This window comes from Bufo gargarizans, chromosome 2, assembly GCF_014858855.1.
Source record: "Bufo gargarizans isolate SCDJY-AF-19 chromosome 2, ASM1485885v1, whole genome shotgun sequence".
Lineage (NCBI taxonomy): Eukaryota > Metazoa > Chordata > Amphibia > Anura > Bufonidae > Bufo > Bufo gargarizans.
Genome location: NC_058081.1, coordinates 411274491 through 411290947, shown reverse-complemented (window position 1 = coordinate 411290947; position 16457 = coordinate 411274491). Strand labels below are relative to the sequence as shown.

The window sequence follows — 16457 nt, the reverse complement described above, 5'->3', positions numbered from 1 at the left end:
GAAGAGACTAAATTCCTATGGTACATCATTGGACGTGGAGTTATCAAACCCCAAGTGAATAAAAGGCGATTCAGAATTGGCCATGACTTGTCACCACGAGGCAAGTTAAGTCGTGCCACTTTAGTGGCTCCGTTGACAGGGCTCTTGAAGGGAAGTCTGTGATGGTTCCCTGGAATGACCAGGCAGAAGAGGCTTTTTCCGCTTTGAAGTCTGTTCCTTTGCGGGTCACCGGTTTTCGTGACGCCCGACTTCAAGAGGAAGTTTGTGGTACAGACCGATGCCTCTGAAATAGGCCTCGGAGTTGTACTCTCTCAGGAAATCAATGGGGGGAACATCCTGTTGTTTTCCTGAGCCGCAAACTCACCCCAGCCGAGACTAGGTACAGTATAGTGGAGAGAGAGTGCCTGGCCATCAAATGGGCACTCGAGTCGCTCCGCTGTTATCTGTTGGGGAAAAAGTTCCCGTACCAACCAGAGAGGAATGCTCGGGTCACCAGATGGTTCTTGTCATTACAGAGCTTCAAGTTCTCAGTGGAACACAGGGCAGGCCGCTTCCAGGGAAACTCAAAAGCCCTGTCCTGGGTACACTGTCTGGAAAGTGTTCGACCCCTCAGGGTTGAACAAATGAGGGAGGTATGTAGGAAGGTACAAGGGTCTGTAGTTAACGGAAGGTATGTGTCACCGAGGTTCCTGGCCTCGGTGAAGTAAGAGCCGGTATTTTCAGTTGTCAGCAACAGCTAATGCTGATTGACACTTTACAATTTTAGTATGGCTGTATAGCTGATCTGGGACAACTCTTACTGGGAGTAGGCAAAGTGCTGGGTGGGTGATTACTCCCCATGTTCCAGGCCGGGTCTTGACTGGCCTATAAGTGTCAGCTGAAAGTGATTACCTCTTTCTGACAGAGGAGCTCTGGCAATCACTGGTGTGGGAACTGGGCTCTTTGCTGGGCTGGAAGGCTGAGGCCTATGTGTTGGGAGCGCAGGCCACCTAAAGCCTGCATTTGGACTGCTGGAGGCAGAACCGCTGACAAGGTGACTTTTTTTATGCACAAACTTTCTACTTGGTGTGAACAAACACCAACTTTGCAAAGAGTGTTTTTGTTTGACCTTAAGTTTAAATAAATACGGACATTTGAATAACGAACTTGTACTTTGCCTCTGTACTGCACCCACTTATCCCAACTACCAGAGCCAATCACCACAATATATATATATATATATATATCGTATTTTTCGCCCTATAAGATGCATTTCCCCCCCCCCCCCCCAAAAGTGGGGGGGAAATGGCAGTGCGTCTTATGGGGCGAATTCTGCCATTTACACTGATACACCGCTTGCTGCACAGAGCGGTCGGAGGTGTATCAGCGAGGAGGGGATGGGGGCCGGCATCTAGTTTGTAATGGCAGCGGGGCCCGGTGCAGTCATTGTATTCTATTGCACCGGGCCCCGCTCACTGTACTAATCGTACCTAACTGTTTAACTATAGAATATCTTCAATCCAGCAGCCTGTACTTACGTCCGTAGCAGGCAGGAGGTGGGCGGGCGGGCACTGGCATCACAACTCACTATGTCATGCGCCTGCTCTGCCCACGTTACGAATGAAACAGGCGGCGCGGTCACGTGACGTAGTGAGTAACGCTACCAGTGCCCGCCCACCCGCCCAGTCTCCTGCCTCCTGCCTGCTACGGACGTAATTACAGGCTGCTGGATTGAAGATAGTTAAACATTGCCTGCAGTTAGATGCAAATAATACAGTGAGCGGGGCCCGGTGCAAAAGAATACAATGACTGCACTGGGCCTCGCTGCCATTACAAAACTAGTGTAGATGCCAGCACCCGCTCCCTGTATTGGGGGTCATTCACAATACAGAGGGACACTGTTATGGGGGGGATCTGTGGATGACACATAGCATAAGATGCTATTTATCTGTCATCCACAGATCCCCCCCCATAGCAGTGTCATGCCATCCACTGATGCCCCCATAACAGTGCCATCCACAGATGCCCATAACAGTGCCATCCACAGACCCCCATAACAGTGTCAGTCACAGATCCCCCATAATAGTGTCATCCACAGATCCCCCATAACAGTGTCATCTACAGATCCCCCATAATAGTGTCATTCACAGGCTACTATTATATCAAAGCCCACCAAAAGTATACCTTTTGGTAAAAAAAAAAAACTAGGTGCGTCTTATGGGCTGGTGCATCTTATATGGTGAAAAATATGGTACATATACAGTGCCTTGCAAAAGTACTCACCCCCCACCTTGACTTTTTTTGTATTTTGGTGCCTCACAACCTGGAATTAACATGGATTGCTTGAGGATTTGCATAATTTAATTTACAGAACATGCCCACAACTTTAAAGATGTTTGTTTTTGTTTTTTATTGTAAAGCAACTAATAGGACAAAATAACAGAAAAGGTCAATGTGCATAACTATTCACCCCACCTAAAGTCAATACTTTGTAGAGCCACCTTTTGCGGCCATCACAGCTCCAAGTTGCTTTGCATAAGTCTATGAGCTTGCCACATCTTACTACTGGGATTTTTGCCCATTCCTCCTTGCAAAACTGCTCCAGAATCTTCAAGTTGGATGGTTTGCGCTTGTGAACAGCAATCTTTAAGTCTGACCACAGATTTTCTATTGGATTGAGATCTGGGCTTTGACTAGGCCATTCCAACACATTTACATGTTTCCCCTTAAACCACTCAAGCGTTGCTTTAGCAGTGTGTTTGGGGTCATTCTCCTGCTGGAAGGTAAACCTCTGTCCTAGCCTCAAATCACGCACAGAATGGTACAGGTTTTGCTCAAGAATATCCCTGTATTTAGCACCATCCATCTTTGCCTCAACTCTGACCAGTTTCCCAGTCCTGGATGATGAAAAACATCCCTACAGCATGTTGCTGCCATTACCATGTTTCACTGTGGGGATGGTGTTCTTTGGGTGATGTGATGTGTTGGGTTTGCACCAGACATAGCATTTTCTTTAATGGCCGAAAAGTTAAATTTTAGTCTCATCAGACCAGAGCACATTCCTCCATACATTCTGGGAGTCTCCTACATGTCTTTTTGCAAACTCACAACATGCCTTTTTATTTTTAGCTGAAAGTAATGGCCATCTTTTAGCCACTCTGCCATAAAGCCCAACTCTATGGAGCATACAGCTTATTGTCATCCTATGTACAGATACTCCAGTCTCTGCTGTGGAACTCTGCAACTCCTCCAGGGTTACCTTAGGTCTCTGTGCTGCCTTTCTGATTAATGCCCTCCTTGCCCGGTCCGTGAGTTTTGGTGGGCAGCCGTCTCTTGGCAGGTTTGCTGTTGTGCCATGTTCTTTCCATTTGGTTATGGTAGATTTTATGGTACTCCTGGGGATTATCAAAGATTTGGATATTTATAGGGAGTGAAGCGATGCAAGCTCTTGTAATACTCACCCTCTCGGTCTTCATTCCTGGGGCCGGGGCTGCATTATCCTGACCCCGTACAGCATCAGAACATAGTGAACGCACTATGATCTCACGCTTAAGTAATTTAAGTTTTTTTATTTTATTCTGATGGGGGTTCTGGCAAGGAACTATGATTGGGGGGGTCTGACAATGAGGGCTGATCTGAGTTCTGATGGGGAGGCCTGATAATGAGGGCTTATTTGAGGTCTAAAAAGGGTCTGGTCTGAAATAAAGGGCTTATCTGAGGTCTGATGGGGGTCTCACATTGAGTGCTGATATGAGGTCTGATGGAGGTCTGAAATAAAGGGCTGATATTTGGATCTGATGTCATGTCCTGATATGGGGGTCTGATCCGATGTCCTGATATTTATGGGTGTCAATCTGATATGAGGTCTGATGAAAAATATTTTTTTCTTATTTTCCTCTAAAACCTGGTGTGAGTCTTATCATCGGGTGTGTCTTATAAAGTGAAAAATACGGTATATGTATACCGCATTTTTCGCTTTATAAGAAATGCTTTTTTCCTAAAAGAGGGAGAAAAATGGAAGTGTGTCTTGTAAAGTGAATACTAGTGAGCACTTCTATTATAGAAGCACTCACTAATATGCAGTAGGTTTTGGTGAGCGGGATGTGAAGCACTGTCTGTACTCACCCACCCTGATCTTCTTCCCTGGGGCAAGTCAGGACAGTGCAGCGCAGGTCATTGAAGACAAGAGTGTGCGACTGCTGCAGAGACCACTGGTACTGGAGTATAGCAGTGGAGCAGGAGATGTAACCTATTTATTTTATCTCTGATCTGAGGTCTAATACAGGGGTCTGGCATGGAAGTCTGATTGGGGTCTGTTCTAGGTTCCTGATATGGTGGTCTGATTTGATGTCTTGACATTTGAGTCTGATCTGAGTTTCTGATATGGGTATCTGATCTGATGTCCTGATATGGGTATCTGATCTGATGTCCTGATATGGGAGTCTTATCTGATGTTCTGATATGGGAGCCTGATCTGAGGATCTGATATGGGGGTCTGATCTGAGGATCCTCTAAAACCTGGGGTGCATTTTATAAAGCAAAAAATGTGATGTGATGTGTGTGTGTGTATCTATCTATATATATATCTATATATACAGTACAGACCAAAAGTTTGGACACATCTTCCCATTCAAAGAGTTTTCTTTATTTTCATGACTGTGAAAATTGTAGATTAACACTGAAGGCATCAAAACTATGAATTAACACATGTGGAATTATATACATAAAAAAGTGTGAAACAACTGAAAATATGTCATATTCTAGGTTCTTCAAAGTAGCCACCCTTTGCTTTGATTACTGCTTTGCACACTCTTGGCATTCTCTTGACGAGCTTCAAGAGGTAGTCACCTGAAATGGTTTTCACTTCACAGGTGTGCCCTGTCAGGTTTAATAAGTGGGATTTCTTGCCTTATAAATGGGGTTGGGACCATCAGTTGTGTTGTGGAGAAGTCAAGTGGATACACAGCTGATAGTCCTACTGAATAGACTGTTAGAATTTGTATTATAACAAGAAAAAAGCAGCTAAGTAAAGAAAAACGAGTGGCCGTCAGTCAGTCCGAAAAATTGGGAAAACTTTGAAAGTGTCCCCAAGTGCAGTCACAAAAACCATCAAGCGCTACAAAGAAACTGGCTCACATGCGGACCTCCCCAGGAAAGGACGACCAAGAGTCACCTCTGCTGTGGAGTCACCAGCCTCAGAAATTGCAGTTTAACAGCAGCTCAGATTAGAGACCAGGTCAATGCCACACAGAGTTCTAGCAGCAGACACATCTCTAGATCAACTGTTAAGAGGAGACTGTGTGAATCAGGCCTTCATGGTAGAATATCTGCTAGGAAACCTGTCATGCCCCACTCTGACGATGTGCGGAGGTCGGCCAGGATAGCAGCACGAGTTTAGTGCTTGTTTTAGAGCCGTGCTGGATCCGCCTCTCATCAGGTGCACTGGGTGGGCTCATTAGTTTAAATAGGACACCAGCCCAGTTCTCTGAGCGGATTATACTAATCATTGTGGTCTTGGAAGCTAGGAGGGAAGGTTGTCTGTCTGTTCCAGCTCAGAAAGATAAGAGTTATTTCTGGTTTGGTTGTTTTGTGTCATCTCTCCCATCCAGGTTCTGTGCGAGCAGGCTGCTCCTATTTCCCCTCTTCACCATCTCAAGAAAGTGAGGGTTTTGTCAGCCCAGGCACGGGGACACATCATACCTAGCTTTAAGGTCTGCATGTGGGCTGAGCAGTGCAGGGAAAGAGGTCAGGGATTAGCTAGGAGGTGACCCTTCCCCTGTCACTTGCCCAGAGCCTGGTTGGTGAGTTATCTGTGAATCTGAGTGCACGCCTGCCGTGACAAAACCACTGCTAAGGACAGACAACAAGCAGAAGAGACTTGTTTGGGCTAAAGAGCACAAGGAATGGACATTAGACCAGTATAAATCTGTGCTTTGGCCTGATGAGTCCAAATTTGAAATCTTTGGTTCCAACCACCTTGTCTTTGTGCGACGCAGAAAAGGTGAACAGATGGACTCTACATGCCTGGTTCCCACCGTGAAGCATGGAGGAGGAGGTGTGATGGTGTGGGGGTGCTTTGCTGGTGACTTATTGGGGATTTGTTCAAAATTGAAGGCATTCTGAACCATGGCTACCACAGCATCTTGCAGCGGCATGCTATTCCATCCGATTTGCGTTTAGTTGGACCATCATTTATTTTTCAACAGGACAATGACCCCAAACACACCTCCAATCTGTGTAAGGGCTATTTGACCATGAAGGAGAGAGTGATGGGGTGCTGCACCAGATGACCTGGCCTCCACAGTCATGCGGGGTGAGCTGGACTGCAGAGTGAAGGCAAAAGGGCCAACAAGTGCTAAGCATCTCTGGGAACTCCTTCAAGACTGTTGGAAGACCATTTCAGGTGACTACCTCTTGAAGCTCATTAAGAGAATGCCAAGAGTGTGCAAAGCATTAATCAAAACAAAAGGTGGCTACTTTGAAGAACCTAGAATATGGCATATTTTCAGTTGTTTCACACTTTTTTGTTATGTATATAATTCCACATGTGTTAATTCATAGTTTTGATGCCTTCAGTGTGAATCTACAATTTTAATAGTCATGAAAATAAAGAAAACTCTGAGAAGGTGTGTCCAAACTTTTGGTCTGTACTGTATATATATATATATATATATATATATATATATATATATATACACTCACCTAAAGAATTATTAGAAACACCTGTACTATTTCTCATTAATGCGATTATCTAGTCAACCAATCACATGACAGTTGCTTCAATGCATGTAGGGTTGTGGTCCTGGTCAAGACAATCTCCTGAACTCCAAACTGAATGTCAGAATGGGAAAGAAAGGTGATTTAAGCAATTTTGAGCGTGGCATGGTTGTTGGAGCCAGACGGGCCAGTCTGAGTATTTCACAATCTGCTCAGTTACTGGGATTTTCACGCACAACCATTTCTAGGGTTTACAAAGAATGGTGTGAAAAGGAAAAAACATCCAGTATGCGGCAGTTCTGTGGGCGAAAATGCCTTGTTAATGCTAGAGGTCAGAGGAGAATGGGCCGACTGATTAAAGCTGATAGAAGAGCAACGTTGACAGAAATAACCACTCGTTACAACTGAGGTATGCAGCAAAGCATTTGTGAAGCCACAACACGCACAACCTTGAGGCGGATGGGCTACAACAGCAGAAGACCCCACCGGGTACCACTCATCTCCACTACAAGTAGGAAAAAGAGGCTACAATTTGCACGAGCTCACCAAAATTGGACTGTTGAAGACTGGAAAAATGTTGCCTGGTCTGATGAGTCTCGATTTCTGTTGAGACATTCAAATGGTAGAGTCCGAATTTGGTGCAAGCAGAATGAGAACATGTATCCATCATGCCTTGTTACCACTGTGCAGGCTGTTCGTGGTGGTGGTGTAATGGTGTGGGGGATGTTTTCTGGGCACACTTTAGGCGCCTTAGTGCCAATTGGCCATCGTTTAAATGCCACGGGCTACGTGAGCAATGTTTCTGACCATGTCCATCCCTTCATGACCACCATGTACCCATCCTCTGATGGCTATTTCCAGCAGGATAATGCACCATGTCACAAAGCTCGAATAATTTCAAATTGGTTTCTTGAACATGGCAATGAGTTCACTGTACTAAAATGGCCCCCACAGTCACCAGATCTCTGTCACAGAAGGTGTACAGGAAACAAGACAATGCAAAATGAATATATGACTTACTGGATCCAAAACTAAGGAACAAAAGGGAGACCCCTGCATAAGACCTGGCACTCTCCCTGACTCTGCTCAGCCTATGCAAACACCCCAATGGTGGATGATCGCATATCCACGTACCTTGACTATATAACACCTGAACACCCTACAATAGTGAGGGGACACGACCACCGGCTCCCTACACTAGACACGGAGGGAGTCAGGGTCACCTGGGATCCAGCAAACATAAAATCACAAATGAATGTACAACACTTAACTTGTAGAAGACTGGGAACTAGGATCAGCATGCACACACACTCCAGGAAGTTGTATAAACCGCACACTAATGCATTATGGGGAGGAATTTAAAGTGATGCAATCAGTCCAACTTCAAGACAGCTGAGAGAGACTAACGAGATAAGGAACTGAAAACCAAAACAAAGAAAAGCTCAAGGAGGAAGTTCTGAAAGGCATCTGTCAGAGCTTCTCAGATGTCTGGCTGTGACAATCTCAACCCAATAGAGCATCTTTAGGATGTGGTGGAACGGGAGCTTCGTGCCCTGGATGTGCATCCCTCAACTGCAAGATACTATCATATCAATATGGGCCAACATTCCTAAAGAATGCTATCAGCACCTTGTTAAATCAATGCCACGTAGAATTAAGGCAGTTCTGAAGGCAAAAGGGGGTCCAACACCGCATTAGTATGGTGTTCCTAATAATTATTTAGGTGAGTGTGTGTGTGTATATTTATATATATATATATATATATATATGTGTGTGTGTGTGTGTGTGTGTGTGTGTGTGTTAAAGAAAAACGGCAGCACTCCAGAATTGTGATGAGGAAATAGGTGGATGGTTTATTAACCCATCTAACAGCAACGTTGCTGTTAGATGGGTTAATAAACCATCCACCTATTTTCCTCATCACAAATCTGGAGTGCTGCCTTTTTTCTTTAACATATTTATATGGGACCTTGATCACAGGTCCTTGAAAGGATTTGCACCCGTTCTTAATGTGTGCTGCTTTTTTTCTTTATATATATAGTTGCAAGAAAAAGTATGTGAACCCTTTGGAATTATATGGATTTCTGCACAAATTGGTCATAAAATGTGATCTGATCTTCATCTAAGTCACAACAATAAACAATTACAGTCTGCTTCAACTAATAACACACAAATAATCAAATGTTACCATGTTTTTATTGAACACACCATGTAAACATTCACAGTGTAGGTGGAAAAAGTATGTGAACCTCTAGACTAATGACATCTCTAAGAGCTAATTGGAGTGAGGTGTCAGCCAACTGGCGTCCAATCAATGAGATGAGATTGGAGGTGTTGGTTATAGCTGCGCTGCCCTATAAAAAAAAACACACACCAGTTCTGGGTTTGTTTTTCACAAGAAGCATTGCCTGATGTGAATGATGCCTCACACAAAAGAGCTCTTAGAAGACCTATGATTAAGAATTGCTGACTTGCATAAAGCTGGAAAGGGTTATAAAAGTATCTCCAAAAGCCTTGCTGTTCATCAGTCCACGGTAAGACAAAGTGTCTATAAATGGAGAAAGTTCAGCACTGCTGCTACTCTCCCTAGGAGTGGCCGTCCTGTAAAGATGATTGCAAGATCACAGCGCAGACTGCTCAATGAGGTGAAGAGGAATCCTTGAGGGTCAGCTAAAGATTTACAAAAGTCTCAGGCATATGCTAACATCCCTTTTAGCGAATCTACGATATGTAAAAGACTAAGCAAGAATGCATTTCATGGGAGGATACCACAGAGGAAGCCACTGCTGTCCAAAAAAAACATTGCTGCACGTTTACAGTTTTCACAAGAGCAGCTGGGTGTTCCACAGCAGTACTGGCAAAATATTCAGTGGACATATGAAACCAAAGTCGAGTTGTTTGGAAGAAACAAACAACACTATGTGTGGAGAAAAAGAGGCACAGCACACCAACATCAAAACCTCATCCGAACTGTGAAGTATGGTGGTGGGGGCATTATGGTTTGGGGCTGCTTTGTTGCGTCAGGGCCTGGATGGATTGCTATCATCGAAGGAAAAATCAATTCCCAAGTTTATCAAGACATTTTGCAGGAGAACTTAAGGCTATCTGTCCACCAGCTGGAGCTCAATAGAAGATGGGTGTTGCAACTGGACAACAACCCAAAGCATAGAAGTAAATCAACAACAGAATGGCTTAAACAGAAGAAAATACACCTTCTGGAGTGGTCCAGTCTGGTAAAGTTCTGTAAAGTGGAATGGTCAAGAATTACTCCTGACCATTGTGCACGTCTGATCTGCAACTACAGGAAACGTTTGGTTGAAGTTATTGCTGCCAAATGACATTTTATGACCAATTTGTGCAGAAATCCTTATCATTTCAAAGGGTTCACATATTTTTTTCTTGCAACTGTATAGATCATACAAAGAATTAAGGCAACACTGTCAATGTTCAATGTTAAAGTAGTGGGAGTGCCAGTGATTACGATGTGATAAACCATCCAGCAAAAAAAAATGTTGAGAACAGTCCCAGTAAGAGGACTGAAATGTGACTACATGGGTGAATAAAGGACACCATTCTTTTTCTGTGAATCTGAATGTGCTGCATGTGCATGCGCTATAACAAACCAAAGCGGTCCGCCCATGTACATAATGTCATGGATTAAGAAACAATAGACACGAGGGGCACACTCACCATAATAAGGAGTGCAAAAACAGTTTGAACATCGTAACGAGTAACGAAAAGACCAAGAAAACCGCCCAAAAATTGCACATCCAATAATTGTAAAATCTATAAAGCATTTTTATTGTAATGGACAAACAAACAAAATTTTATACAATGGAAGATGTGCCTGTATCAATAAAACAAGGCACAGACAACCAGCCCACCAAAGTCCACAAATATGGACCAAACATGTAAAGTCCGGGACAATACACAATCAGATCTAGTATCAAAATAATTATAATAATGCAGCATCAATAAATATAAGACAATACTTGCAGAAATAAAATATAAATCACATAGATCCCGGACCTTTATGTAGGCCAATGTCGGAAAGACTGCCTCACGTGTATCGTCAGCTTCCTCAGGGGTATATTTAATAGTCAAGTATGTTGTGACAGATTGGAATGCAGAAATTACACAAAATCAATATACAGTCAGGTCCATAAATATTGGGACATTGACACAATTCTAACATTTTTGTCTCTATACACTACACTATACTCTATACACAATGGCAATTAGTATACTGGGCACTCACACTATAGGTAGAACCATAAATAGAATGGAAACTGTATTATTTATTAAATTGATAGATTTATTAATAGCTTGACGTTAATAATGATAAAATACAATAAGCTGGGCTATCTAAAAGTCAATAGAATGCATTGGTATAAAATACAATAGACATTAAACTGCAAGTATCTAAAGGTGAATAGAATATTTAATAAATAGACAATAATATAGAGTAAATAAACAAGGAATTATTAATATGCGGCTACAATAACATCTAATGATATATCCTAAAAAAAAGGTCTGGTTCCAAACCAAGGAAATAATGAATAAATACTGGGGCAAAGTCTCCGAAAAATGATAGAATGAAAAATAGGAGGAGTAACCTCAAATTGGATAATTGGAATCAGCATAACTTTTCACATAAAAAGGTCTTTTGTAAGGGGGATTGTTCATCACTGAGGAAGGGGCAACGTGAAGCCCGGAAACGCGTTTTATCCAAGACCCCCAGCTTATTTTTATACGAACTCTTGTTGCACCTAGTGTTGAAATTTCCCCAGGTTGACGCTAAAAAAACAGAATATCTTCTAAGAGGACCTGGCACGCTGATTCATCAGAAGCTCGAACCTCTCAAAACCAGAGAACGAGCACATCTTTACTTTGTGACCGTATATTCAATCCAGCGTGGAAGCAGGCAAACATAGGCTTGGAGGACATCGGCTCTTCAATCATATGGAGTGATGCCCAGAGCCATTTAAACCGGCAGCGGAGATAACCTAGGAATGAGCATTTGGTGACACAGAGAATCGGAACCACAGCAGTGAAAACTACACCAGCAATCACCGAACAGTGAGTAGAAGCGGGACGCCGCATTAAACACTCACTGCAACATAACATTGCTTCTCATTGTCTCATTGGACTTTGGATTTTTCGGAGACTTTGCCCCAGTATTTATTCATTATTTCCTTGGTTTGGAACCAGACCTTTTTTTTAGGATATATCATTAGATGTTATTGTAGCCGCATATTATTAATTCCTTGTTTATTTACTCTATATTATTGTCTATTTATTAAATATTCTATTCACCTTTAGATACTTGCAGTTTAATGTCTATTGTATTTTATACCAATGCATTCTATTGACTTTTAGATAGCCCAGCTTATTGTATTTTATCATTATTAACGTCAAGCTATTAATAAATCTATCAATTTAATAAATAATACAGTTTCCATTCTATTTATGGTTCTACCTATAGTGTGAGTGCCCAGTATACTAATTGATATTGTTTTACTTGTAAAGGAGGGGCGAATCCTTTTTTACTGTGAGCACCTCCCTCTGTGGATCCACTCACTCCTGTGCGTCTCATAACAGTTACTTATCTATACACAATGGATTTCAAATGAAACGAACAAGATGTGCTTTAACTGCAGACTGTCAGCTTTAATTTAAGGGTACTTACATCCAAATCAGGTGAACGGTATAGGAACTACAACAGTTTGCATATGTGCCTCCCACTTGTTAAGGAACCAAAAGTAATGGGACAGATAAATAATCATAACTCAAACTTTCACTTTTTAATTCTTGATTGCAAATCCTTTGCAGTCAATTACAGCCTGAAGTCTGGAACGCATAGACATCATCAGACGCTGGGTTTCATCCCTGATGATGCTCTGCCAGGCCTCTACTGCAACTGTCTTCAGTTCCTGCTTGTTCTTGGGGCATTTTCCCTTCAGTTTTGTCTTCAGCAAGTGAAATGCATGCTCAATCGGATTCAGGTCAGATGATTGACTTGGCCAGTGTATAACATTCCACTTCCTTCCCTTAAAAAACTCTTTGTTTGCTTTTGCAGTATGCTTTGGGTCATTGTCCGTCTTCACTGTGAAGCGCCGTCCAATGAGTTCTGAAGCATTTGGCTGAATATGAGCAGATAATATTGCCCGAAACACTTCAGAATTCATCCTGCTGCTTTTGTCAGCAGTCACACCATTAAAAAATACAAGAGAACCAGTTCCATTGGCAGCCCACGCCATGACACTACCACCACTATGCTTCACTGATGAGGTGGTATGCTTAGGATCATGAGCAGTTCCTTTCCTTCTCCATACTCTTCTCTTCTCATCACTCTGGTACAAGTGGATCTTGGTCTCATCTGTCCATAGGATGTTGTTCCAGAACTGTGAAGGCTTTTTTGGATGTCATTTGGCAAACTCTAATCTGGCCCTCCTGTTTTTGAGGCTCACCAATGGTTTACATCTTGTGGTGATCCCTCTGTATTCCCTCTGGTGAAGTCTTCTCTTGATTGTTGACTTTGACACAGATACACCTACCTCCTGGAGAGTGTTCTTGATCTGGGCAACTGTTACGAAGGGTGTTTTCTTCACAAGGGAAATCATTTTTCAGTCATCCACCACAGTTGTTTTCTGTGGTCTTCCGGGTCTTTTGGTGTTGCTGAGCTCACTGGTGCGTTCCTTCTTTTTAAGAATGTTCCAAACTGTTGTTTTGGCCACGCCTAATGTTTTTGCTATCTCTCTGATGGGTTTGTTTTGTTTTTTTCAGCCTAATGATGGCTTGCTTCACTGATAGTGACAGCTCTTTGGATCTCATCTTGAGATTTGACAGCGACAGATTCCAATGCAAATAGCACACTTGAAATGAACTCTGGACCTTTTATCTGCTCATTGTAATTGGGATAATGAGAGAATAACACACACCTGGCCATGGAACACCTGAGAAGCCAATTGTCCAATTACTTTGAGTCCCTTAACAAGTGAGAGGCACATATGCAAACTCTTGTCATTCCTACACTGTTCACCTGATTTGGATGTAAATACCCTCAAATTAAAGCTGACAGTCTGCAGTTAAAGCACATCTTGCTTGTTTCATTTGAAATCCGTTGTGGTGGGATATAGAACCAAAAATGTTAGAATTGTGTTGATGTCCCAATATTTATGGACCTTACTGTAAATTCATGCTGAAGGTGGTTGAGTGGAAAAATAAGACGGCAACTTATGTGTTTCTCGGGTGTAGCATACCAGATACTAGATAGCTCTGGCTCGGAAAAAGAATAGAAGAAAAGTGATATGAATAGTGATAACAAAAACATTACATATACCAATTTGATTCAGTGAATTTAATCATTTAATCTATTCCATCTCCCTCTCCTATAATACTTTTTAATGACTGCCCCTAACCGTAGTACTTGTTATCTTAACTGACTAAATTCAGGAATTGTTCTACGAAAGGTCTTTTTTCAGCATAATGTTTGATTTATGTTGGCATACTGTACTCCTTTTGGGTCATTTCACCAATATAACCCAAGCCACAAAGACACTTGATCAGATATCAGAGTTGCCATGACATGTGAAGTGTCCTCTGAAGGTATATATTTTTCCAGTGTTTTGATGGGAAAATGTGGGTCCTTTTGTGATATTGCCATACTGAGCACAAGGATATGTACCATGGTTAGGGCTACCAGTGATGGTAGTCTGTACACTACTGTGCTCTGGGCCAATGTCTGATTTAAACAGTACAAGTATATCCCTATGTTTTGGTGCATTTGTATGCTATCATCGGTTTATTGTGGAAAATTTCTAGGTATCTCTTTACTCAGGATATTCCAGTGTCTACAGATGATTTTTCCCAATTTAGTACTTTCCATAGGATATGTGGTGAGGCTAGAAATGCTGAACTATATGGACCTACTGGAGGGACCGGATATAAGACGGGCACCTGGAAAAGCATTTGGTTTTGTTTCTCCTAAGAGTCCATATAACTGCTTTTTATGTTACTCTTAAATCTGCGTGAAGTGATATGTTGGTTCTACTCATTTACAATTGATAAAATCGACAGCATTTGCACAGGGTAGATAATGGCGTCATATTCACATCAATTTTTCTATAGCATGAAAATGTGGCTTTGTACGACTAATTTACATGCATTGAACTTCATTGAAGATTTTTGCCATGTGTGCACAAACCACAAAGAATTGTTGAAATTGTACATAATGCATGTGTTAGACATTTCTGGTATTAACAATACAGTTTATAAGACTGCACAGTTGTTTTCTTTAGTTAAACATGGAAGTTTTGCTGTACGGGCCTTCTAGTATTTTGCTAAGAATAAGTGTTCTACTGTGCATTATATCTTTTACAGGTCAACTGTATGTTTTGGACTACGCCCCTCGCCAAAACAAGTCAGGTATTGGATTTTTGTATTTCTGACTTGCTGGCTTATTCATTGGCATTCGAATCACAACATGTTTTATGGAAGCCATTTGCATAAATTCATATATTTGTGTCATCTTTTTATGTTCTTGTGACATTGGGATAGTTTGTTTTATTTTATTATAACAAAAAACTATGCATACTGATACTGCTCACACTTGCATTAGTTCTCCTTATGTTTCTATTATTCTAATTGAAAGAAACAGTGCATTACATAGGGTAATACCATAGAGGAAACATATTCTGAACGAACAAATGTGGTGAATGCTCACCTATGGTATTTCTCATGTGCAGAGTCACAACAACTGTACGCATATAAACAGTCCAACTCTCACAGTAGCAGCGCCACCAAATTGAGAAGAAAGACTTTATTACTAGAGACAGTCTAATATTTATACATTTCATAGTTAAGCTCCTTGCTTAGACATTAAAACAATATGCATGGCACACTCTATATATACACACCATAAAGGCAGTAGCATATAAGAGGAGGGATTACAGAAAGTAATTAATGGTTAACAATAAAATACTCAATCATGTGTATTGAAAAAATAATAAAATATGATTGCAAGGCATTAGTGAATGGTTACATTAAAATTCTAAACTGCATATGGCACAGTGGTTCGACTATTATTGCTTGGCAGCTTTTGATGCTACTGGGGCACAATGATATAACTATGTAGTAATGGTGCCAGGATGGTATATACTATTGTGGACTGTGACTAAGCAACAAAGACTTCTGATGCAGACCAAAAACTTTCACTTTCCTAATTAGAAAAGTTGTGCATGTGCATTGGCTCAGGCCAATAAAAGCAAGGTAACTGGACAACTGGAAACACTATAAAATAGAACTGAGGGGCACCATAGGCAACCTGTGCTGCAATCAAGAGGAATTGTGGGTGCCAAGGATGAGCGAATTTCTCAAAATTCATTCCATTCTGATTTGTCTAAACCTGTAAAGAAAGTTAATATGGATACAAATCAATTCTACCTGATTTAGGGAGATTAAAGAGGCTGCCCTGCCATTTATATTGATGACTTATTATCAGGAAGGGTCATCAATATCTGATTATAGATCAACCAATGAACAAGCGAAACGCTTGTTCATTTGGTGAAATTTATTGACAATCTGCCCCTCTAAAGGTGCAATAGATCACCCAATAAACAAAACACTCATTCATTGGGTGAGACTGTTGTTTGTGCAGGCTCCTAAATTATCGTTGTCTAAACAGCGATCTGCTGCACAGAAAAAATGCAGCTGTATGGGACGAGCGATCGCAATAGCAATCCCTTGTCCTCATACTGTGT

General features: G+C 41.7%; 1 protein-coding gene across 1 annotated transcript in view; it reads left to right on the top strand.

Moving 5' to 3' along the window:
• KCNIP1 (potassium voltage-gated channel interacting protein 1) overlaps positions 1-16457 on the top strand; it is a 528645-nt gene that overhangs the window by 121445 nt on the left and 390743 nt on the right. The window contains exon 2 of the mRNA XM_044277299.1: positions 15079-15123. Within this exon, the coding sequence (XP_044133234.1) occupies positions 15079-15123 (45 nt within the window). The remainder of the gene's footprint in view (positions 1-15078; positions 15124-16457) is intronic.